Below are 26,057 nucleotides of genomic sequence, written 5' to 3' on the forward strand. Positions count from 1 at the left end.
CAGCTGGATTGTAAACTGCTCTGAGTCTCAAAGTGAAGGGCAGGGAATACAGTCTTCCCTGGGGGAGGCCACTTGTAAACCTAATATCTCTTTGCATCTCTTTTAACCACGCCATATACAAAGAGGAGACATAAGTCTTCCAGCCCAATACATTTGCCTGCCCTGAAAAAGCAAGCTCCTTCCTTCATGTCTCTGGAATTTTGGGTTTCGCTTCTCACTTGCTCTGTTATCTTTTAGCTCAAGCAAGTAACCTTGATGCTTTGTTTTGCCTGCTCGAGAATAGCACACAAATAAAACCATGCAAACACAATTCCAAATCATTGCCATATTCAACCAATTTTCTAGGAAATAAAACCATGCAAACACAGTAAAGAAGGGCGGGCTCTATGGCATTGTGCCCCACTGAGGTCCCTGTCCTCCCCAGGCTCCACTCCCCAAATCTCCAGGAGTTTTCCAGACTGGATCTGGCAACCCAAACCCTCGAAGTGGCCTGTGCCAGCTAATGCTGCAGGTGGGTGAGGTTTGGTAACTTTCTCATGTGCAGCTCACTTGGAAAAAGGGGGGGAAACTGTGGTGCCCATACCTTCTCATTTCTTTTGGCTTCCTAAACAAGGAATGGGAGTGAAGCTAATTAAGCTAAGGCCCTTGGTTTCAGCTGCTTGTGAGAACTGAGTCACAGGGAGAGTCTGTTTGCAGTTCTGTAAAACCCTCGCCGCAAAGCACTGTGATTCACACACGCATCCAGAGAAATGTTGCACCCTTTGTTCTAGCCAGGGTTACCAGCTCCAGGTTGGGAAATGCCTGGAGATTTGGGGATGGAGGAACCTGGGGAGGGACCCCAGGAGGGTATAATCACTTGGGAGTCCACCCTCCAAAGCAGCCATTTTCTCCAAGGGGAACTGATCCCAAGAGCCAAGGGAAGTTCAGAGAACTGATCTTCTGCCTGGAGAGCCGTTCCAGGAGTCTCCAGACCCTGCCTGGAGGTTGGCAGTCCTAATTTTAATTGGCTTTTAACCATGCCCCCCTCCTCCCCCTCCCCCCTGAAACTTACCAGCTGGTTTCCCCGAGCACTTCACTAGTTGCGATGAGGGAAGGTGCGAGGCGGGCCCGCCGGCAGTCTCTGGAGGAAGGCGGTAGGCAGTGCTTCTTCCTGGGCCTGGCGTGGGTGCACACTTGCTGGTGCTGGCCGCACTCGTTTGCTGGCGCTCAGGTGCTGAGTCAGCTTCTTCAGCTGAGGGGCGCGCCGTGAGGCAGGCCAGCGGGAAGCAAGGCTTCTTCTGGGCTGCGCGCCGGGGCTTTTGGCTGGGGCGGGGCCACAGGGGCGCTGCTGAGGCAAGCGCGAGGCAGGTCGCCGGGAAGGTGGAAAGCAGGGCTTCTTCTGGGTGGCGTGTGCGCCGGCATGTGGGCTTTTGACAGGGGCAGGGCCAGAGGGGCACTGAGGCCCGCGTGAGGCGGGCTGCCGGGAAGGCGGAAAGTAGGGCTTGTTCTGGCGGTCAGGGAAACCACTAGACTTTTGGTGGGTGCTGGGGGGCTTGGGGGGGGCTGGGTCCTGTTTGGCGCCCTTCGGGCCGGCCCGTGCTCTAGGCGAATGCCTAGTTCGCCTAGCGGGTGAGCCGGCCCTGCACACAGACACACACTTCTTGGAATGCAAGGAGCTGCGAGGCATTTCCAAGGAAGAAGCACCTTGTGAAGAGGTCTCAGGGCTTTATATTGCAGGGGTGGGGCATGTCATTTGGAGGCAGAGAAGGGACAGTGGCAGGCTGGAGGAGTGGCTGAGCCACAACATGAATGCCTGCTTTGGGGTCCAGGTAGGGTCGTGGTGGGTGCTGGGGCCAACTAACCCACACTCTCAGTAAAGTGCCCCATGTTCTTAGGGGCCTGGAACTGCCTTTAGCACCTCCCCCTGGTTGTTGGGATTGTTGGGTAGCAGTTTGTTCTAGCTGTGGGGTGCAGTAATGTGGGAGGGAACGTAGGTTAAAAAGAACTAGGCAGGAGGTGACATTACAGTGGTTGAGCCTTGAGGCATCCTTAGCATGGATCCATGTTCTCACAATTAAAAAGAAAAGAAAATAAATTAGCAATTTCAAATTTCACGTTTTTCATTCTTCCTAAAATGCATTTATTTTTGAAAATTGGTGGGTGCACGGGGCGGGGGGAGAAGGTAGCCTTTCCTAGTGTGCAAAAAAACCTGGGGTGCACTCTGGACCCAGTTGTAGTGTAGAAATAATACACTCCCATTGGTGGGTGTGCTCTGCACCTGTGTGTTCAAGCCTCAACTGGTGAGTACCCTTATACTCTCCCAGTTGTTGTGGGGGTATTTTGGGGACCCTCCCCCATCAAAAGTCTGGGGATGTATGCATTTCCTTCTGTCCTCCAAGTACTGGCCATGTATTTCAGCCCGGGGGAGTGGGGGGGGGCTGTGAGATTTGTAGGCATGCTTCCCATCCTTGTGGTGGTCTGGCTGGGGTGCCCACCAAGCTGCCGTGGGGTTATTTTGGGTAGTCCCCATCAAAACTCTGGGGATGTCTTGTCTGTCTGTCCTTCTGCCAGCTTTATATGTGTTTCCAGTTACCTGCAGAACAGAAGAATTCACCCCAACAGATGGGTGTGCTCTGTACCAAGGTGCAGAGTAGAATAATACACCCCATTGGTGGGTGTGCTCTGCAGCACCTGCGTGTGTAAGGCTTAACTAGTAGGTTCCTCAGCTGAGTAACCTTATACCCCCTCCCAGCTGTCAATGGGGGTACTTTGGGGAGCCCCCTTCAAAACTCTAGGGGTTCTTGCCATTCCGTCTATCCTTTGAATACTGGTTGTGTTTTTCAGCCTGGGGGGTGGGCTGTGAGCGTTGTGGGCACACTTTGGGTTTGGGGTTTCCAGTGGACTCAGAGGTTTGAGCCACCATGTCTACATGTGTCACTGCATGCTTTGGGGGTTGGGTGTCAGGGGTGGACTCAGGGCTTCATGCCACCACATTTACATACGTCTCAGGGCTTCAAGCCACCAAGTCTACATATGTCATTGCACACTGGTTTGGGTTTCTGATGGATTCAGGGCTGTGAAAGCAGCTGTACCTCCTCCCACCTGCTACGATTGTGGGGCCTCATTTCCAGGCAGCCATTTGGAAACATTTCCACACCCTGTCTGCCTGTCCTTCAGAACCTGCCTTTGGAGACATGAGGGGGACGGGTTCCATTCCTTTGTGGAGTAGAATACACCCAGGGTAACGATGTGGCATGCTCTGGGCCTCTGTGTTTCAGCCCTGGGAACATTGTGGGCACGCTCCCCTTCCTTGTGGTGTCTGGCTCGGGGGTCTGCCAAGCTGCCATAGGGTTATTTTAGGGAGCCCTCGTCAAAACTCTGGGGATGCCTGATCTGCCTTTCTGTCTTTTTGCCTTTTTAGACTTGAGGGGTGGCCCTGCCAGCTCTACATTTTTCCCCATTTATCCTTGGAGTAGAAGAATTCACTCTGATGGATGGGTGCACTCCGGACCCCAGTTTCAGAGCAGAATAATACACACACACCCTTGGTGGGTGTGCTCTGCAGCACCTGCGTTGTAAGCCTTAGCTAGTGGGTTCCTTGGCCGAGTACCCTTATACCCTCCCAGCTGCTGTGAGGGTACTTTGGGGACCCTCTGTTGAAACTCCAGGAGTGTCTGCCTTTCCACCTGTCTTCAAAATACTGGCTGTATGTTTCAGCCTGGGGGGGGGCATGAACATTGTGAGCATGCTTTGGGTTTTGGGTGTCAGGATTAGACTCAGGGCTTTAAGCCGCCACATCTGCATATGCCACAGGGCTTCAAGACACCATGTCTAGATATGTTGCTGCAAAATTTGGGTGTTGGCTGTCATGGCTGGACTCTTATCGTGTTTACATGTGTTGTCGCACACTTTCAGGTTTGGGTCTTAGGTGGTCTCAGCAGGGCTTCGAGCTAGCACGTCTACATATATCACTGTATGCTGGTTTGGGTCTCAGGGCACATTGCACAGGTTCTGCTGGGCTGGGGAAAATGCCCCCCACCTTCAATTTCTACCACAGAGATTCAGTGCTTTGGTTCTCTTCTGCTGGGCTTCTATTTCTCTTGCCTTTTTTGCTGTTTTTTTCCCCAATGGAGGATTGGGGCACCTTCTTTGAGGGGCTGTAACTTGGACCCCAGAAATCCACTCCTCACCAAACTTGGAGGGCAGTTACAGGAGAGTCAGCTGGAGATCCCCTGCAAGTTTGGTGTCTCTAGCATGCCAGGGAGGGGTCTAGTGCATTGCAAAGTTCACAAACTGGTTTGATTCATATGAAGCCTTTTTAGTTTATGACAGTCTGTGGTCTGGTTCTTGGGTCCGCCATGAACTACAAACCAAGCTGCATTTTCCCAGTTCGTGCCCATCCCTACACACAGCATTAGTTGTTATTTTACTGTCTGATCTTTTTAACCCCATGTGGTATAGCGGTTAGAGTGCCAGACTAGGATTTGATAGACCCAGGATCAAATTCCCACTCTGCCATGGAAGCTTGCTGGGGGACCTTGGGCTTGTCACACACTCTCAGCTTAATCTGCCTCACAGGGTTGTTGTGAGGATAAAATGGAGGAGAGGATAATGATGTAAGCCACGTGGGTAATGCAGACTATAAGAAATGTATTCATATTTAAAACATTTCTATGCCACCTTTCCACCCAGTTTAGTGTCTCCAAGGCAGCCCCCATAACAGTCTTTAATGGGTAAAAGAAATGCTACATTGCAATTGCTTCTTAAATACTTCCATTTTATTTAAAGTTGTCAGTCACTATTTATATTATTAAAAACACCTGGAGTTTGTATTTCTAGCAAAAATATACATTTCAGTTTGAGGATTGTTACAACACCCACCCACCCCAAACACAATGCACACATTCCTTAAGTGCTGGAAATACATGTCCAGCATCTTTTGAGGGATAGCAAGGTGCTAATGGATTGAAGGCCCAGGGTAGGTACTTAAAGGTAAACATTGCAATATCAGTCTTGTCAGTGATATATGCCCACCTGTGGTTCCTGCTATATGAATTGACAGCCATTCCACCTGACTCACATTATTTCTTTGTGGTAAACATGGAACATCACAATCCCCAGTTATTCTGGTTTAAAGACTCCAAAGAATACCATGACCTTTATGGACCTTGGGTAGAGAAAACAGCAGTACGTAATGGGATTTGCACTGGCAGCTTTCCAGAATGGAACTGGCAGGAAAACAATTTGCCAAATTTTCTACCAACAATAACTTCAGGGACTACTGGTGTAATTTGTCAGGAGAAAGTTAAAAAATTCCAATTGCGGATCATCTTTGTTTTCCATTTGAGAAAGAAAGGATATAAAATGATTCAGACCTGCTGCAGGGTCAAACTAAGCATGACAACAGGAGAGCCAATGTTCAACCTCACACTTTTAAAGAAATCTGTAAGTAGACACAGATTTGGGCTATGGTACAGGGGGAGGAAGCAATGCATCTTTCTACCTGTGTGTTTTCATCTCATTCATTCTGTCCTCCCCAGGACATTTGCTTCAGGGAGGAGGGACACAGGGCAAATAGCCAGGGGGATAGGATACACAGATAATGCAAGTGAAATAGAAGAAAAAACTCCTTTCCCCATTCCCACCCCACAAGACACACTCTATGCCCCTATTTAGAACTGTACCTTATGGCCAATGTTCCCTCTAAGCTGTGCATTTAGAACTGTACCTTATGGCTATTTTTTATTAAAAACAATATTTAGTTCAATCCTAAGAAAATCAGCTTGAAAGGAGGAAGAGAATCAAGGATATGCAATAATATAGAGCAGGGGTCCTCGACTTTTTGAAGAAGAGATTGGATTTATACCCCATCCTTCACACACAGTCTGAGTGGCTTACAATCTCCTTCCCTTCCTCTCCCCACAACAGACACCCTGTGAGGGAGGTGGGGCTGAGATATGGCTATTTTTTATTGTTAAAAACAACATTTAGTTCAATCCTAAAAAAAATCAGCTTGAAAGGAGGAAGAGAATTAAAGATATGCAATAATATAGAGCAGGGGTCTTCGACTTTTTGAAGAAGAGATTGGATTTATACCCCATCCTTCACTCACAGTCTCAGAGTGGCTTACAATCTCCTTCCCTTCGTCTCCCCACAACAGACACCCTGTGAGGGAGGTGGGGCTGAGAGAGCTCTTTTGAGTACCGCTCTTGAGAGAATAGCTCTGAGAGAACTGTGGCTTGCCCAAGGTCACCCAGCAGCTGCATGTGGAGTGGGGAATCACACCCAGTTCTCCCAGATTAGAGTCCGTGCTCCTAACCACTACACCAAACTGTGGTGTACCTGTGGGCACCTTTAGAATTCTGATACAGCATAGTGGGCACAACCATAAAATGGCTGCTACGGAAAGCAGAGCCAGCCACAAAATGGCTGCTGCAGCTTACCTTCAGTTACACAGTGAAGATCCTTTGTGTGGTGGTGGTAGTTGCTGCCAAAGAAATCAGAAGCCTTGATGGGGAAAGCCCCATCTGACCACACCCACTTTCTAAAAACACTTGATGGCACCCATGGGCACCACTCTAGGGACCCCTGATGTCGAGCCATTCAGTGGTGTTAAGGGCTTTCCCCTGCTCAATGGTCTCTCCACCCATCAAGGTGCGTCACAAGTGGAATCTGGGGACAGCACATGAATGCTATGAGATTATGATCAGGCCCTAGGTAGGGACGTGCACAACTCTCTTCTCCAAGAGGCAGATTTAAAAAATATATTCCTACCTGCTGAAATCATTAGTTAATATGCTGAAAGCTCACTATAATCACCCTCACCAAAACTATACCATAAACTGAATGCTAAAATTGTTTGGATGACCAGGGTGGAGGTGGGGTGGGGGGAGACAGAAAAACCTACATGATTTGGGACGACATGGTGACACAACAGTTCAGTCCATGTTTGCACACTGAAAAGTCTTTCATTGTGGACCTATGATGTCACTGGTATCAGAAAGCGCCATCAGGTCTCAGTCAACTTATGGCAACACCACAGGGTTTCTGAGGCAAGAGATGGACAGAGCTGGTTTGCTGTTGCCTGCCTCTGCATAACAACCTTAAGACTTCCTTGGTGGTTGCCCATCCAAGCACTAACCAGCCAATCCTGCTTAGCTTCCACAATCTGATGATATCAGGCTAGCCTGCGCTACCCAGGGCAGGGCAGGGCAGGTGATGTCATTACATTCTGCTTTTTCTTTTAGAGTTCGTTTTGGACACTGATTTATCTTCTCCAATGTCATGGAATCAATTTGAGAAATTATTGAAATAAACCCGCTTAAGGCCTCACATATAAAAAAATAATAATACCAGAATGAAGACCCCAGTACTAAGACTCTTGGACTACTTTGCAGCATTATGTCATCCCAGATGGTGGTATTAATGCTGGGAACAGACTGCAAGTCACAGATGGAAGAAACCAGGAAAGCCACATAGGGGCCAATTTACACATTAAAAAGCTCACATGATGGTTATCTGGTTACCAATAGGACTTCAGAACAGATATGCACTTGGGAGTTCTGCCCTGGGAACTCAATTCCCAGGTGAATGGATGGCCAATTCAGATCAGGATGGCAGTCCATTGGGAAAAGGGATGTAAGCCCCTCTCTCCATTTTCTTGACCTGAAATGGTCCTGAAGAACTATAAGCTTTCTCAAGTGGGCAAACAGCAGTTCTCCAAGGCTGTTTTAGAGTGGGAAAACGGTATTGGGGGTGGGGGGAAGCTTTAGCTTCTTCTTTCTACATACTTGGGAACAAGGGTTCCCAGCATAGAACACTGTGCCAGCTTTTGACACTCCATGTATCTGCCACATGGACTGTATAATACATGGATCTGCCCACAGTCCAAACAAGATGGACTTACATGGTCCACATATTCAGGCAGCAATGGTCTCCATGCAAAAGTAGCTCCTTATACATTAACTGGCGAAATAATTCGTTTTGAACTCAAGTCTTAACAATGGCAAAAAGTAACACTGAGTCCAAAGACTGAAGTAGGACCAACCTAGAAATGTAAGAGGGGTTAAAATTATACTGTAGTTTTCTGTAGGCCTTTGGGAAATAAAAAGGTCATGGCAATTTTGATAGGAAATGCTGAGTGGGCAATATTGAAATGTTGTTTGCTTATGCAATGTTTCTTGCCAGCACTGGAGATGAAGAATGGGTGAAGCCAACACATGATGCAGTGTGGGCTCATGGGAAAGGCACAGCTGCAATTCACATATCAAGAATTCTCCTTCAGCTCTTTCAAGAACAACTTGGGAAGTATCACAAAGGGACATCAAAACAGAAAAACACACCACTGTCTTCTCCAACATCCTTCTGTCACTTTGATTTAAGAGCGGCCTGTGTGCTACCCTCTTAGGAGCAGACTCAGCATTGTATTCCCTGCTGGGGGGTGGGGGTGGGGTAGAGACTCAAGTGCTTTCAAGGATTTGTATTACCAGACTGCAGGGAGTATTAAAGCTACTTTCGCTCAGATGAAGGAAGCAAATGGAATTTTGTCAGCTACTATCCAAGAGCAAAATCCCCACCCCCATTTTGTTTCAAGCCCAGTTCCATTATCTAGTAACCTTTGGAGCACATTACAAGGAACAGGGGGGAAAGCTTCCTCTTTTTAGTAAATTTAAATGGACCAAGGATCACAGACGCTCATGAAGAGCTTCAACAAAATGTTGTTGTAAAATAACCCAAAGGGAGAAAGAGTGTTCCCAGTGTGGAAGACAAGAGGTGTGGCCTTCCAGATCTGGCTTTGTGTACTAAGGGGGATGAGCAAAGGCCTCCCCCCTCAAAGCTGTCCTCATAAGGAGTGTTCGTACCCTTAAACACTTGGAAGTTCCTTTGGGAAATCTGTACACATACAAGCAAACACACACCCTTTCTTTGCACACTCTAGAATTCGTCACTTACGGCCAAGCTGGAGTTCAGAGTGCAATAGAAAAATAATAGACAGTGGATATATGATGCAAGTGCTGTTCCTGTACCTGCCACACAATTGCCTGGACATGTGACCCATGTTGTCCATGAGAATACTCCAACCCATAGTTCAAGTGCATCTGCAAAGTGTGTGTAAACACAACAGCTGCCCTGGGACAGTGTATCAGCCAAACTGTTGGCAACATATATTTAGCTTATGATGTGCCTTTTAAGTTTCACTTAGTGTATGTATGTTAACGGAAGCCCTAACCTACCACTATGTGGTGATACCAGATCTGATGCTGTACACCCCTATGTACAGTATATGCAGCCATCATATAGAAAAAGCATTTCCAGTAGAAGAAATGGAAGACACAGGGGATTTGTTGGCCAATGTACAAAGCATTTTGCTGGATTCCATGGCTTTAACCTATTTCATAAATATAGGCTCCTCAGTACATGTCTTTGTAGATTTCCTGCAAGAGCGGATGCAGGGAAGTCTCTGTTTCTGTCTTTTTGATCTTCTGCACCAGCTGTGCATGTTCAGTCACTAGCTGTCGTAAGTCTGCCATCTTCTGCAGCAGCTTAGGAAAGAGGTATTGAGTGTCTGGGTGATTGGCCTGCAGGTGGAACTCGAGGGCTTGGAGGATATTGTCTTGAATCTCCTCTACCTGTTTAACGTTCATCAAGCCAGGACGGTCTAGGGGGAAGAGAGAGAGAAAGAGAGATCAAATGGGACTTAAATTATTTTCCAGACATTTGTTCCTCTGAATACAAATTGTGTAAAATTCTTCATTTTTCCAAGATGTCACCCTAGTTTTCTCCTGAGCATGCTGTCCTGCAGAAAGCTTTTCATACAAGGGAGTAAGCAGTATTTCCTTCAACACCCACAGCCAGCCTGACCTGATATTATCTAAAAAAAATACTATAGTTATCGCTGATTGCATGATCAGGGCTTGAAGATGGAAATCAGCAACCAGCTAGCAGGATATGACAAAGACGCATGCAGCATAAAGCTCATTTGGGTGTTTTCTGCACTGTTGGTGTACACTTGTGAGAGACAGATAATTGAAGAAATGCTTTTCTAGATGTCTAACAGTTTTTCCCTAAAAGTAGTGTCTTCCTGCGCCCCCCTCAACATATTATCATGGGGGAAAATAGTGCTGGGTTCATGCATGTGTCAAGAGGTTTGGCCTTGAGAAAGAAGCAACCTTGAAGCACAAAATCTGACTTTTACTGAGAACCAAAGAGTTGTAAAAAACCAGAGAAGCCGGAGACAAAAATAAGGAAAGTTAGAACAGGTTTAACAGGAAAAAGAAATGATATTGTGCTACGCGTGTTTTCAGATGTAGATGCCTGGAAGTCTAAAGGATAAGGGCAGCAGTCCACTGAGAGCTCTAGGTAGCAGAGGCAGACTAGGTAGTTAAAACAACAGTGGGGGAAAGCATGCTGCTAATCAGGTTAAAGGGCACAGCCTAAGAAGTGAAAGGGAACAGGACTATACCAGATTCAGGCGGGTAGCCATGTTGGTCTGAAGCAATGAAACAAAGAACAAAATAGAACAAACAAAGCTGCCACTGGACTCAAACTTCATTCTAAAACTATACCAGGTAATGGTAATTTCTTATTTTATTTATTTTTATTAATCATTACACTTATATCCCGCCCTCCCCGCGAACGGGCCCAGGCAATTTACAGGATGATGGGAACATAATGATCCAAATACGTTTTGTCACTCTGACTGGTGTGAATGCTGCAAGCTTTTTTCCTCTCAGCACCTCATTAACCTCAGGCCTTGAATGTTGCTAGATGCTTTATATGGGATTGTCTCTGAGTACTCCTCAGAAGCACTGGATGAAGTATATTCAAGCAGTGCTCCAGAGTCCCAATGCAGCAACCATCTCCCATGTCCCACCACCAGTTCAATGACTCCCCAGTCTCACCTCCACACAGGATGATGGCTGCTACAAACAGAGACAGGTCACTGTCATCTAGCTCCAGGGCATTGAACTTCACAGCAAACTCAAATTTGGGTTCCATTATTTCATTGAAGGGTTTGCGCAAGCTGCGAAGGAACTCGCGTGTCACAAAGCCATTCCCATTAGCCACCAGGAGTCCATCCTTGTTCATGATGGAGGCAAGCATGGCAAAGATGGCCTCGTGCACTCCATATTTCAGCAGAGTCACTTGGTCATTAAGATAAAGGCTGATGAAGCTAGGGATGCTCTTGGCAAATTCTGTAAGCTCCCGCACAGTTTCCACTGTTGTACACTGGCAGCGGTAGAAGACATGGACACCAATCTCCTTGTACGGTGGTATCCCATTTACCAGCTGCTTCCATACCAGGCCCTTCTCTGCTTGCCACAGGGTATCCATGTCATGAATCACAAATGGCTATATAAAGAAGAGAGAGCATAAAGTTATTTATTTATTTTATTGGATTTATATAGTGCTCTCCCCAAACGGGCTCAGAGCGGTGTACAACAGTTAAAATAATACAATTAAAATAATATTAAAATAACAATTTACACATCATGTCATAAAATACCATGTAAACAAGGAGGTCAAATGTTATGAATGGTAGTGAAGATGTTATAAATGGTAGTGAAGATTCAAGCCCCTGGCTCCGGAAACAGACAACCTAGTCCTCATTGACTAATCCTGAAATTGTTCTCCATCAACCCTATCCACAAACCTAAGAGTAGTTGAGCCCAGACACATACTTGTTACTGTTTTAATATAAGGCATTTGCACACAGTGGATTGTTAACGGTGTTGAATGTGTTGACACAGCACACCTGATACATGGAACCCACATGGAGGCTTGTGCAGATATCTGTACTGTTCGTTCCTTTTCCAAACAGTCAGCAAGCAGTCTAAATATTATTCTCCCGTTCCAAACCCCAATGCTGTTTGGTATCGTTTAAGTGTATTCTACTCCTTCCAGTGGAGAGATCCCTTTATGGACTCTGCCACAATGAAAGCAACTACTGAAGCAACAGTGTCCAAGTAGTACACTCTAAAATTATTTGCAACTGTAGCGCTAGCAGTATTACTAACACAAAAAGCAGAGGAAGAACAATGCTGGCAATTCTGCTGGATATTTCGGTGCCTCTAAGCATCAGAAACACTGGTGGTAACAGAAAATGCTATGTACAACTCAGAACACACAAAGAGAGAAAAATAGAGAAGTTAACATAAAACTCAGGCTGTCTGGAAGCACAGAAGAAGAGTGTCAGGACTTGATAATCATAAGAAGGGCAATGCAATCTACTTATTCCTGAACCTGGAGACAAGAGAGAGAGAAAATGCCCTCCTTTCTCCCAGAAAGGCCTGAAAGAGGGGAAGCTAAAGGGGGGGGGGGCTTCACAAAATATTTCCTTTTTCATTTTGATGAGACAAACAAAACAGAACAAAAACAAATTAGCGAATATGCCTCCTACCATAGTCTCCCCCGCTAACAATGCAATGAGCGCTTATGGGCTCCCCCTTCCTGTTTTTTTTTTCCTTTCCTTTTTAAATTGACACACATCTGCTTGCAATATTCAATGCCTCCTACTGAGGGCAATAAGCATGCTTAGTCTGCAGTAGGTTGCTTTGGGGTGGGACTTTTAAAAATAATTTAGAAAGTAATATTCTGCATATTTAGAAGTCCTATGAGTATGCAGAAAGCTCTTTTTGGGTTCTTAGAAACTTGTTCTTAAACATAAAAGTTTAGGATGAATAATAAAAACTTCATTTATAGCCCACCTTCCTCACTGAAACTCATGGCAAATTACAGAATATGATAGTAAAAGTAAACATTGCATACATTTAAATGTCTCCCTCCATTTTTTTCCTTTTTTCAAAAAAGAACAGATCCAAAATTCTGCAAGTTTATATCTCTAATCACACCCACGCTTGGTCCCAAGAACTAGAGAGCAGAGTTCACAGAAGGATCATTTTCCCTTTTCCAGTGGAGCCTTTGAGCCCTGCCCCACCCCCAAGCTGTTTCTGAGGATGAGGCCACTAGTGCACATGGCATGGAATGCAGCATGCTGAAGCTGCAGCTGGAAAGGGAAATCTCATTCATCCCCTTCCCCAACTGCATAAGGTGCAGGGAGGGAAGGAGTCCTGCCCATTACACCCAGGGTTGCCAAGTTCTATCTCCCACCCCCAGCGAAGGACTTTGGGGGGTGTTCCTGAAAGGGTTGGGGCATCCCCGACGTGATGACATCACGTTGGGGATGTCCCCCCCGCCTGCCCAACAGGGGTGCCGGATCCCTGCAGTTAAAGGGGCCCCTTTAACTGCAGGGATCCGGCACCCCTGTTGGGCAGGCGGGGGGGACATCCCCAACGTGATGTCATCACGTCGGGGATGCCCCAACCCTTTCAGGAACACCCCCCAAAGTCCTTCGCTGGGGGTGGGAGATAGACCCTGCCAAAGCAGGGGGGTTGGCAACCCTAATTACACCCTCTATCTGTAGCTCTACTGCCACATCCCAAGCCATTTTCAAAGGTCTCTTGACCCACAAGAACATATTTTTAATGGGCCTCAAGGGGCAGTAGCAAATACAAACTCTGCTTCATTCACTGCTCTTAAAATCATAGCCAATGGCTGACTAAATATCTGCAGCTACCATCCATATTTAGCAATCTTAGTGCCCTTTTCTTGAAATTTAGCTCTAGTTGTTTTTCAGAGATAGGCCATGGTTGGAAAGTAAAGGTTTGTTAGCTTGCTTTTATCACCCCCTGCCCCCCAATTCTGAAGTGTTCCTTTCTTTTGAGAAACCGGATAGAGCCTTGGAAGGCAAGAGGAACATCAGATCATGGGAAAGCCTCCTGCACTGGTAATAAATGGGATATTTACATGGGATATTAACCTGTGTCTGCATTCAGAATTGACCCTTGTGAACGGCCCAAATAAAATATTTTTAGCATGTTAGGTTGTGAAGTCTTTTCATACCTTCGGATGATGCCTGATCCCACCAGCAGCTTGAACCACCACCAAATGTCAAGCTGCTGGTATAAGTGACATCAACTGACAAGTTAAAGTACCTTAAATATAAGCGAAGTCCTTTCCTAGCTGCTCCTGCATGACACCAAACAGCAGAGCTCTGATCTGGCAAGCTCTCCTTCATTTTTAGTCTTCAAAGACTGAAACACTCACCGGCGTGCTGCTGGCTTTCCCAGTCAGGATGCCTCGTGCTTTCTTTTTGGTCATGTTGAAGTTTTTCAGGTAGGCATTGTAGATGTGCTTGGAAAAGAGTTTCAGGTCAGCCACCTGCTGGTTCTGGCAACTGATTTCACTTGCTGTCAGTCCTGCCACCAGCTTCCTTTTCTCAGCTTCTGGCATGCGGCCAAAACGAATGGCTGTAGCATAACAAAGCAGGCACAGTTAGGGGTTAGTGGACTAAAAAATCTGGATGTGGTCCTAGGTCTAGATGTGGTTCTGTTTACAATAACAGTTAAAGCAAGGGGGGAACTTAACCCAAAAATAATTAAGAACCAAAAGGTTAAAGGAATCAGAATCAACAATACTACTGGCTTCAGACTGCATCTAAAAAAAAAATTTTGACCAGGAGAGAAAGGTACACAATTGAACCATTATTCAAGGGAAGTGTGTCTGACCATGCCAGCACGTTATCTAGAATGAGGCCTCTGATTCATATTTCTGCCTTAGGTCACAAATAATTATTTATTTTGTTTTAGTCATTTATATCCCACTTGACCCCACAAGCCAGCTCAGGGTGGCTTATAACATGTCATAAAACAACCTTATAAAACAATCTTACCTTGGTCTACATTTAAGAAATGACTGTATTATTGTAATGTCTGGAGCCACTCTGTAACAATATTGTTTGACCACTGAGGAAGGCCAACTGGCGGAAAGTTGCTTGGTGAGGGTCAATAATGGTCTATCTTTGAGATTTATGTGTGATTTTATTCTTAACTGAGGCTATTATTTGGGCCTATATTTGTTTTTATTGAATCTGTAATAAATACATGTATATTTTTGTACATTTAATAATATTTATGCTTCAAGTTTATACACAGAACTATTGGGACTTTGTATTCTGATTTCCTTAACCTTTTGGTTGTTAATTCTGTTTACAATATCACCACCATACTTTAACTGAAACTCTTTCATAACATGCAAATACAACAGAAAGGGGGATAAAAATCAATTTGGCAACCAGACTGAAAGCAATGGACCTGCCCTTAGAAAAATGTGGTCACATAGTCTAGGTCTTGTTAAACCCCAAAGAAATCCTGCTATGCTGCCCTGAAGATGCCCGTGCCTGGATCATTAGAGGTTCACCTGTGAACAAAAAGAATCCTGGATGCAGGCTGACCCTAAGATCTTATAGAAGAGTAAGAGTCCAGTAGCACCTTAAAGACTAACAAAATTTGTGATCGAGTATGAGCTTTCATGAGTCACTGCTAATTTCTTCAGAAGTATCTGAAGAAGTGAGCAGTGACTCACGAAGCTCATACGCTACCACAAATTTTGTTAGGCTTTAAGGTGCTACTGGACTCTTACTCTTTTCTACTGCTACAGACAGACTAACACAGCTACCCATCTTGACCTAAGATCTTGGCAGCTCAGAGTTGCTGTGAAAGTTACCAAGAAGGATGTACTGAGAAATTCAACTATTTCTCTAAAAAGAAAATGAAAAGGCATTCTTTTAAAAGTTGGGAAAGTTCATATACCAGAATCAAGCAAAATCTGGCACAAAGTTCATATACCAGAATCGAGCAAAATCTGGCACAAAATGACCTTGTGTTGTTCCTGGATAAACCGATTCGGTAAAATTGGGTAGACATTATTGTGGAAGAATTTTGCTCCTACCTGTGTCACATCATGTCTGATCAAGGGAAAAGGTATTTAAAAAGAGTTTTGAGAAGGACACATATGGACAATTGTGCTCAGTCTCTTTCTTCTCTGTTACCAAATGTACTCAGGGTGACACATGTAGGCTCCCCTGTCCATGTAAACAGGATGTGGGTTTAGGTTCAGACACAGGGGAATGAATCTTGATTACCCAGAGGTTTGGGATCAAAACGAAAAGTAAAATTGCTGTAAATCAATCTTAGAAAAGAAATTTAGGATGTAATAAACTGGAATAAGCAGAGATACTTTGAGAAGCAGGATTACAGGCAAGTAGTTAGACCAATACTTTAGTATATTTCAGCACAAAATAGCACACTGCCCATCAATACTAGTATCCAATTCTGGCACACACAGAGCAGTGCATATCTCAGGGAATTTGGGGGGGGGGGCGAAGCAGGAAACACAACACGGGGGGGGGGATTATCCTTTTCCTGAGTTGGTGAATCATTTAGGGTTATTTAGTTCTGTTGAGTAGGAAGTCAAAAGGTAGCTGGAACCACAGACAAGTTTGGCCTTGGAGAACAAAATGAAGCAGGGCAAAGGCTAACAGAGTTTTGTCAGGAGACCACGCTGGTCATAGCGAACACCCTTTTCCAACAACCTAAGAGGCGACTCTACACATGGACATCACCAGATGGACAACACCGAAATCAGATTGACGATATAATTTGCAGTCAAAGATGGAGAAGCTCTATCTAGTCAGTAAAAACAAGACCTGGAGCTGACTGTGGCTCAGATCATGAGCTACTCATTACAAAATTCACACTTAAACTGAAGAAAGTTGGGAAAACCACTAGGCCATTCAAGTTTGACCTAGATTGCATCCCTGATGAATATACAGTAGAGGTGAAGAATAGGTTTAAGGGACTAGATTTGATAGAGTGCCTGAAGAATTATGGACGGAGGTTCATGACATTGTCCAGGAGGCAGCAATCACCACCATCCCAAAGAAAAAGAAATGCAAGAAAGCAAAGTGGCTGTCTGATGAGGCTTTACAAATAGCAGAGGAAAGAAGGAAAGTGAAAGGCAAAGGTGAAAAGGAAAGATTTACCCAACTGAATGCAGATTTCCAGAGAACAGCACGGAGAGATAATGAACAATGCAAAGTAATAGAGGAAAACAATAGAATGGGAAGGACTAGAGATCTCTTCAAGAAAATTGGAGAAATCAAGGGAATGTTCCATGCAAAGATGGCCATGATAAAGGACAAAAATGGTAGGGACCTTACAGAAGCAGAAGAGATTAGGAAAAGATGGCAAGAATACACAGAAGAACTATACAAGAAGAACCTCAATGTCCTTGACAACCACGACGGTATAATCACTGACCTCAAGCTAGACATTCTGGAACGCAAAGTTAAAAGGGCCTTAGAAAGCATTCGTAACAACAAAGCTAGCGGAGGTGATGGTATCCCAGTTGAGCTATTCAAAGTCTTTAAAATGATGCTATTAAAGTGCTGCATTCAATTTGCCAGCAAATTTGGAAAATGCAACAGTGGCTACAGGATTGGAAAAGGTCAGTATACATTCCAATCCCAAAGAAGGGCAATGCCAAGGAATGTTCAAACTATCACACAATTGCACTCATTTCACACACTAGCAAGGTCATGCTCAAGATCGTACAAGCTAGGCTTCAACAGCCTGGCGTGATGTGGTCCATGGGGTCACGAAGAGTCAGACTCGACTGTGCGACTGAACAACAACAGTTCTGTTGATCCTTAGACCAGCACACCCTCTATGGCTTGTCAGGCTGACAGGTGAGTGGTGAGGCCTGGAGCTGTGCTGGGCTCAGCAATGGGGGGGGAGTCTCACAGCCCCCCCCCCAGAGGGACTTCTAGTTTTGCACAGAAATTCTTAAATCTTTTTCAAAAAATGGGGGGAGGGGTTTTAAATCCCCCCCAAATCAAAAGAGCTTTGTCTGTCCGTGCACAGACAACACACTTCCCTCGGTACTGCAGAGCTGGCAGCAGACTCTGGGAGCCACTCCAGGCCTGGCAACAGCCCCGAGACAGTGTTATTGCTGCTGCCGCCAGGCTCACAGGTGAGTGGTGAGGCCTGGAGCTGTGCTGGGCTCAGCAATGGGGGGGAAGAGTGTCTCACAGTCTCCCCCCCCCCCCAATACAATATAATAGACTCAGTGTCTTGGGTGTGCTGGGTTGGGTCTGCCTCCTAGTTCTCTTCTAAAGATCCTGTACAGCTCAGCTCCTTCCCTGATGAGCCAGGCCTTGTCTCCTGGCTCAGATTTAATCATGCTGAATGGTTAGTCCCAAACTTGTACTCCTTTTACCATCCCACTTCCATTTTTGTGAAGAGATTTAATAAAACCTGGCAGACCATTCTGGATCTGGCAAAGGCAGTCAGGCCAGGTGTCAAACTGGTAGGGAGTGATAATGACAAGATGGAGGTGCATCAGTTTTAGCAACATTTCTTCTTTAACAGCAGCCTCTCATGCATTCTCAGTACCCCTTTTCTTCTTTCCAGCCCTGGTCCCTCTTAAACTATGCTTCTGTCCTCTTTCTTCACTTACTCTCTGACCTGCTAAATCAAAAGCCACTGATTTCCTGGACAGATAGTTATGAATCACTTGAAACAAAAGGTTTTGCTTAGTGTGTTTTTTAACTAAATGGCCTAGAGATAACAAGGAGGGTAGAAGAAGAGAGAGAGAAGAAGAGATTGGATATATACCCCGCCCTTCACTACCCAAAGGTGTCTCAGAGCGGCTTACAAACTGCTTTCCCTTCCCCTCCCCACAACAGACACCCTGTGAGGTGGATGGGGCTGAGAGAGCTCTTGACAGAAACTGCTCTTTTTCAAGAACAGCTCTTATCAGGGAGCTTCATCTTATTGCCATGTAATCACTCATGAAGCTGTCTTCTACTGAATCAGCTCCTTCAAGGTCAGTATTGTCTACTCTGACTGGCTGGTGCTCTCCAGAGTCTTAGGCAGAGGTCTTTCACATCACCAGTTACTTTGTCTTTTTAACTGGAGATGCTGGGAATTGAACCTGGGAGACCTTCTGCATGCAAAGCAGAGGCTCTGTCCCCGAGCCTTACCCCCTCCCCAATAATTTTATGTCTATCCTTATGATTTCTCCACTGTCCATGTACTCATGTATTATTTCCTTTTAAATATCTCTTATTTGCTTAGTAATTTCATTCATCTCTTATTGCCGATGCCATAATAAACCATTGAATTAATTTCAATTAGACTATTCAGCCCATTTTCTTAGTAGTTAAGCATGGTCCAATGGTACAAAAGAGGGTCTGGATTTATATTTTTCAGCCCCAATCATCAGCATTTGGAAACTGAATGCTGATTTTTATCCTACATTTTCTTTTCCAAAAGGAGAGAGTAGCTCACACCTTTCAAAAAATTAACAAACCCACCAACCAAGTAGCAGAGTTAAACAGAAGCTCCATGTCCACCAGCAGTTTCTCTCTTTAAAATGAGGTGCTGAGGGCAAGCAACAATGGAGGGAATCTTTTCATGCCCTGCCTCTGAGTTTTTCAGAAGCACCCAGCTAGCCACTGTTGGAAACAGAATGTTTCATTCCAATAAGGCTTTTCTTAAAGGCTTAGAAATGGTAAAGATAGGACAACCTTGCTTGCACATGACAACTTTGCTTCATGCAAGGCATGACAAGGCCTTTTTTGTGGTGGAACCTCCATTATGGAACATCCTTTTCACATGTGTTCAGATACCTCTGACCTGTATCTGCACTGACAGAACAAACAGAAAGAGTGATTTCATCCCTTTCCTGTATCCCTACTGCAGCCTCCCAACCAACATGGCTCTTAGACCACAGGGATCCCACAGTCACACAAGTAATCTTTCCCAAGTTTGGAAAGGACTGCTGCAGGGAGGGAAATGTGGGAAAGATCAGCACCTTCTGCTGACAAATCATGGGATTCAATCCAATGTTTCTTACCAATCCTTGTTTAACAGCACTCATCACTCACAACAGAAACTGAACAAATAATTTGGGAACAACCCTAGTAAAGTGGGAAGACCAAAAATGACAGGAATTTAATTACTCCCAATTGATTTCTCTAATAATGGCAAAAAAAGACCAGAAGACTCTGATGCAGTCACAGACTTTCAGCCTAACCTACCTCTAAGGGTTGTTGTGCAGATCAAAAAAGGGAGAGCATAATGATGTAAGGTGCTTCGGTCCCCAGTTTGGAGAAAGAATGTACTTTTCCTCCTGGGGAACCATTGTTGCCAATCTTCAGGTGAGGTCTGGAGATGACTCAGAATTACAACTGTTCTCCAGATGGCAGAGATCAGTTCCCCTGGAGAAAATGGTGGACTCTGTGTCGTTATACCCTGCTGAGGTGGCCCCCCATGACAGCCAGTGTGACGTAGCAGTTAGCAGTTAGCGCTTCAGAGCAGGGTCCGCCAGACCCAGGTTCTTGCTGTGATTTCAGACCACTCACAGACTTTCAGCCTAACATACCTCACAGGGCTGTTGTGCAGATCAAAAGCAGGAGAGGAGAATTATGTGAGCTGCTTTGGTCCCCACTGCGGAGAAAGACTGTACTTTTCCTAGGTAAAGGCTGCAGGGAGGGGGGAGGAGATGGAAAGTTGAAGTCAGAGGGGCAGATAAAGGTGAGTTAATGGTTGGCTGGGAAGGAGGTGGGGTTGCCACCTCCAGGTTGGGAAATTCCTGAAGATTTGACAGGTGGAGCCTGGAGAGGGCAGTGTTTGAGGAAAGGTGGAACCTCAGGTACAATGCCACAGACTCCAAACCAGCCATTTCCTCCTGGGGAACCATTGTTTCCAATTTCCAGGTGTGGGCTGGAGATAACTCAGAATCACAACTGCTCTTCAGATGGCAGAGATCAGTTCCCCTGGAGAAAACGTTGGATTCTATGTCATTATACCCTGCTGAAGTCGCCACAGCAAACTGACGCTGAGTGCCCAAGGCCGGGACATCTGCCCAGAGCCTCTTTCTAGAGCTTGTTGTATTTATTTCCACAACGAGCCTTATTCCTAGTTCTATATAAGCTGCCTTGAGTTCTGCAATTGAAGAAAAACAGGATTTAGTATAAAATAATAGTTCTCATAAGAGTCTCTGACAATCTTTTTATATTTATATAGAACTATTTATTCCCTCTATTATGTACTTCTCTGTCTCCTGAAGCCAAAAAACCCTGAGCAAGTTAATTCCATACTCAGATGACTTTTTTTAGTCCACTGTAGTACATATGTTCCCATGCCAATACAACATTTTAGCAAGAACTACAACCAGCCCTTAGCTGTTCCTGTATCCAGCAGAATGTACAGGAAATGTGACAGTAGGTCATTTACATTTTCAGATTCAAAGAATAATTCAGTCAGTCTTAACCTCTGGTCCCGAGTATGTGATTCATAAAAGGAAAGGGTTTACAACAGCATCTCTTTGGCCCCTTCACACAACATGCAGGGAATACAGCTACTACTCTTCACATTAGAAAAGAATACTCTGCAATGCTACCTACCCACATTTCTTGAAAAGAGGCAGCCCATTAAACACAAAGTATCCAACACCTTCATTCTCAATTTAATGGAATATTAAATGATAAAACAACACTTGACTTTGCTTGTAAGTAGGCTGTCCTGATCCTATGCTACTTCAGAGAGTAGGTGCTTGTCACTGCAATTACAATTTTACTTTTGATGTGAAAAAGCTATCATGGTTCTAGCATTCCAAAACAAAACTGATAGTTTGGCAAACCTAAGACACTCTTATATGTGCTGTTTTTTTTCAGGAATTGTTCCACAATCAGAGTGGAGAGTGTCAAATATATTTACAATATCCCAAGTTAGCCAACCAAAAGATGCTGAGCTCTTGTTCAGCACATTGGTCTACAGTTGATATATGGCTTCATTTGTTCCTTTCCAGCTCCAACCTTCACCCAGAACTACAGGACAGGGGCCTCACCATTATGAGACATGCCCAGTGACAAGCATTTCTGAAAGCGGCAGTACTGGCACTTGTTCCGGTTCTTTTTTTGAATCTTGCAGCTCCGTTCACATTTCTCATACTCCAGCTTCATACGGATTGTTCGACGAAAGAAGCCCTGTGCATGAGGAAGCAGAAGGATGAGACTGAGTGAAGAAGCAAACATGTAAGATGACTCAGTGGGATAATAGGGGATTCTCTGAATCACAAGAGTCTGAGAGAAAAATACATCAAGTGGGAGAAGGGAAACTCAAAAATGTTTGCCATATATTCAGGGGGGAAAGTTAAAAAACTCAGGTCCTGTAATGTCAAAAGTGGCCAGCAGAGGGATATGAACTAACAGACTCCAACTTCCATCCCTTTGGCCCCTTCTCAGCAGTATATTTATTTATTTGGTCTTGAAGAACTGCGGCATCACTTCAGCACTGAATAACACTGCTCCTTCAGCATTTGTGGTGGAGGATGGAATTTTACAACCACAGCCAGCCAAACAACCAGGGGACAGAATATGGTCTTTGGTGCCCTGTAGCATATTCCAGCCAAGTATAACCACTCAAAGTAATCTCTGATTACTCACAAATTCACTGCAGAATTATGACAATGTACAGCAGCTGCATAGTAGGAAATCATATCTGTAGCACAAAATTTTAGGCAGCTTATGCAAAAAAAGTAGCTGTGCTAGTACACATAACAGACAATCTTACCACCAGCATGTTTCCACAGGATCTCACTAGCTCATGTCCTCTGAGTACTTTCTTAATTAAAATTAAATTATTTTATGGCAGTGTGTGTGGTATAGCCAGGAGATCCTAGGATTGTCTGGCAGTCTGAAGCTCTCTTTTAGCGTGATGCAGTGAGCTAGGCTTATTTTTTTGGACTGGGAGAGCTGTGACTGACCCAAGGTCACCCAGCTTGGCTTCAAGTGGAGGAGAGCAGAATCGAACCCAGTTCTCCAGATTAGAGTCTGTTGCTCTTAACCACTACACCACGCTGATTCCCACTTTCTTAATAATAGTGACTTACAGGGCTGCAAGAATACAGGTCCTTCCTAGGCCTTTATTCTGGCTGTGGCAGACACCCCCTCTAATCTCTGTTTATTTGTTTATTTATTGTGGTTTCTATCCTGCCCTACCCCACAAGCAGGTTCCGGGTGGCTCATATCCTATTTTAAAACAACATTTCTAAAAACATTAAATAATCAACACAGTACAAATATCATTAAGATTTAAAATAACTAATCTAAGTTTCCTAGCTGACAATTCGGTGGCTGGTGTCATTCAATGTACACTAGCCCCATGCTAGAAGGGCAGTGGATCAGAATGAATTAGGTCACTCACTCCTTGCACCAATACTATGAGAGCACCATGGGCGGCCAGAGCAGGTGAGGCCGATATTATTCGACATCCTCCACCTCAACCAAAGGCCTGATGGAATAGCTCTGTTTTACAGGCCCTGCGGAATTGGAACAAATCCCGCAGGGCCGTGATCTCAATCGGGAGCATGTTCCACCAGGCTGGGGCCAGAGCCAAAAAATCCCTGGTCCTGGTTGAGGCAAGACCGATGCCTTTCGGGCTGGGGACTACAGGTGGTGTTGGCCAGCAGATGGTCCTGCAGGTATGCTGGTCCCTGGCTGCAGAAGCCTTAAGGGTTAACACCATAACCTTGAACCTGACCCGGTATTCAAGTGGCAACCAATGCAGTTTGTCCAGCATTGGCCGAATGTGTGTCCACACAGGCATCCCAAGCTGCAGTTTGTACTAGTTGAAGTTTCTGGGTCAGGTTCACGGGTAGGCCTGCATAGAGTGAGTTACAGTAATGAAGGAGGAGGAGGAGATTGGCTTTATACTCCGCCCTTCACTCAGAGTCTCAGAGTGGCTTACAAACTCCTTTCCCTTCCCCTCCCCACAACAGACACCCGGTGTAATGTACCTACCTCAGACCGCGTACGACACAAAGGCTCCACGTGGTCTGGCTAAACCTCCGCGCTTTGCTCCTAGGAACAATGGACTAGAGGATCCTAACCCGCTCCAATCGAAGGGCTAGGCTCCCGGCCACTGTACTCTCGGCCACTGTAAATAGCCAATGACGCAAGTGGGGTGTGTTTTGGGTGTGGGGTTTACAGGGGATATAAACTGGCCTGGGAGCCAGGTAAAGTTGTTTTGTTCTTACTGAATAAAAGTCTTAGAGCTGAAATCACGTGGTAAGTCTGTGGACTTTTCACCCTGTGAGGTAGGTGGGCCTGAGAGAGCTCTTTCAAGAACTGCCTTTTCAAGGACAGCTCTTGTCAGAACTGTGGCTTGCCCAAGGTCATCCAGCAGCTGCAAGTGGAGGAGTGCAGGACACCATATACCACAGGGTAAACCCTCTCTCCAAGCACCACCCTCTGTCCCCGACTGATAAAAGGGTTGGAACACTTTCCCTATGAGGAAAGGTTAAAGCGCTTAGGGCTCTTTAGCTTGGAGAAAAGACGACTGAGGGGTGACATGATCGAGGTTTATAAGATTATGCATGGGAAAGAGCAGGTAAAGAAAGAGGTACTTTTCTCCCTTTCTCACAATACAAGAACTCGTGGGCACTCCATGAAACTGCAGAGCGGTCGGGTTAGAACGGATAAAAGGAAGTACTTCTTCACCCAAAGAGTGATTAACACATGGAATTCACTGCCACAGGAAGTGGTGGGTGCTACAAGCATGGACGGCTTCAAAAGGGAATTAGATAAGCATATGGAGCAGAGGTCCATCAGTGGCTATTAGCCACAAGGTATAGCTAGGGGCTCTGGGGCAAGTGATGCTCTGTCTTCTTGGTGCTTGGGGGGGGGGTCAACAGTGGGAGGGCTTCTAATGTCCTGGCCCCACTGCTGGACCTCCTGATGGCACTGGTATTTCTGGCCACTGTGTGACACAGAGTGTTGGACTGGATGGGCCTTTGGCCTGATCCAACATTGGCGTCTCTTATGTTCTTATGTTCTTATGACCACAGAGAAAGGAGGACAGCCATTGTAAGGTTTTTTCTTGAATCCCCACATTGGCAAGGCAGTGAGTCAAAAGGTCATGATAGACTGTGTCAAATGCTGCTGTCAGATCCAGTAGCAGCAGCAACGCCGACCCGCCTTGATCCAGATGTCTCTGGAGATCACCCATAAGGGCTACCAGCACAGTCTCTGTCCTGTGGCCAGGGCGAAAGCTGGAATGAAATGGGTCCAATACAGAGGAGTCATTCAAGAACACCTGGAGCTGCTCAGCTACGGCTCTTTCAACCACCTTACCCAGGAATGGAGGGTTCGATACTGGGCAGTAAGTGGCTAGGATCAAAGCATCCAAAGGTTTTTTCAAGAGCAGTCGCACCACCACCTCCTTCAGGCAGTCTGGGAATGTCCCTGAAGACAAATCTCTCTCAGAGGAGCCCAAATTCCATCTCCACAGGCTTTAACAAGCCAAGATAGACACGGATCCAGGAGGCAAGTAGTGGACTTCACAGCTGCCATCTCTTCCTGGGATAGATGGCTGAATCGGTCCAAGACTAGACCAGAAGACGGACAAGGGGTTTCAACTGTGGTGGGGAGGTCCTGGTGGAGTGACAAGACTTTGTCCCCCAAATACCTTGCAAATGCGTCACAACCAATGATCAATTCCTTATTATTTTGTTTCCCTTGTGGTAGGGACGTCAGTGACCTGATTATCCTAAACAATTGGGTTGGGTGAGAGCTAGCGGATGCAATGGAGGCTGCGTAGAATTCCTTATTGGTGGTCTTCACTGCCATCTCCCCACTGCAAAAATAAGACCCAGTGTGTGGCCTGCTTGATGTGTTGGAGCTGATACAAATTGGGAGAGTCCCAGTGCTGCCAGGGATGACACTGAGTCCCTGGCCTTGCTTAATAGCAAGACTACATGTTACACCAGGAGACCTGTGATTGATCACCTAGCCAATTTTTACTGAAGGCAGCTGCAGGGAGAGGGGGTGGGAACTGCTAATTTGGCTAGGTAAGTAGCACAAGGACTGAGACAACCCCCCCTCCCCAGCACATACTACTTGCCCAAACTAAATTTCCCCCTTTCCTTCAGCTGCTATTTGTTCCGTGAGGGGAAAAAACCCCCCAATCTATACGCCATGACTGCCTCCTCTCCATAAACAGCAATGAGGAGAACAAAAAGCTAGGAAATCAGTCATGAATGTAACAGCATTGGGTGTAGTTTGACCCCAGGACAAAAGGATTCTGCTTTTTTCCTACGATTTACTCATTGAAGCCCTATGACCTGCGACATCTAACCTTCAGCCTTTACACAACGTATATGTTGTATGCTGC

The 26,057-nt window shown here is 45.5% G+C and overlaps 1 protein-coding gene across 4 annotated transcripts in view; it reads right to left on the bottom strand.

Moving 5' to 3' along the window:
- Positions 1 to 8,005: 8,005 nt before the first annotated feature.
- Positions 8,006 to 26,057, bottom strand: part of PPARD (peroxisome proliferator-activated receptor delta) — a 64,228-nt gene continuing 46,176 nt past the window's right edge. For all 4 annotated transcript variants that reach the window (XM_015412710.1, XM_015412711.1, XM_015412709.1 and 1 more), the window contains 4 exons: positions 21,733 to 21,871; positions 14,086 to 14,288; positions 10,881 to 11,331; positions 8,006 to 9,637 (listed from right to left, as the gene is read on the bottom strand). In XM_015412710.1, the coding sequence (XP_015268196.1) occupies positions 9,390 to 9,637; positions 10,881 to 11,331; positions 14,086 to 14,288; positions 21,733 to 21,871 (1,041 nt within the window). In that variant the 3' untranslated portion in view covers positions 8,006 to 9,389. The remainder of the gene's footprint in view (positions 9,638 to 10,880; positions 11,332 to 14,085; positions 14,289 to 21,732; positions 21,872 to 26,057) is intronic.

The sequence above is a fragment of the Gekko japonicus genome, unplaced genomic scaffold (assembly GCF_001447785.1).
Source record: "Gekko japonicus isolate JY-2015 unplaced genomic scaffold, Gekko_japonicus_V1.1 scaffold647, whole genome shotgun sequence".
Classification (NCBI taxonomy): Eukaryota; Metazoa; Chordata; class Lepidosauria; order Squamata; family Gekkonidae; genus Gekko; species Gekko japonicus.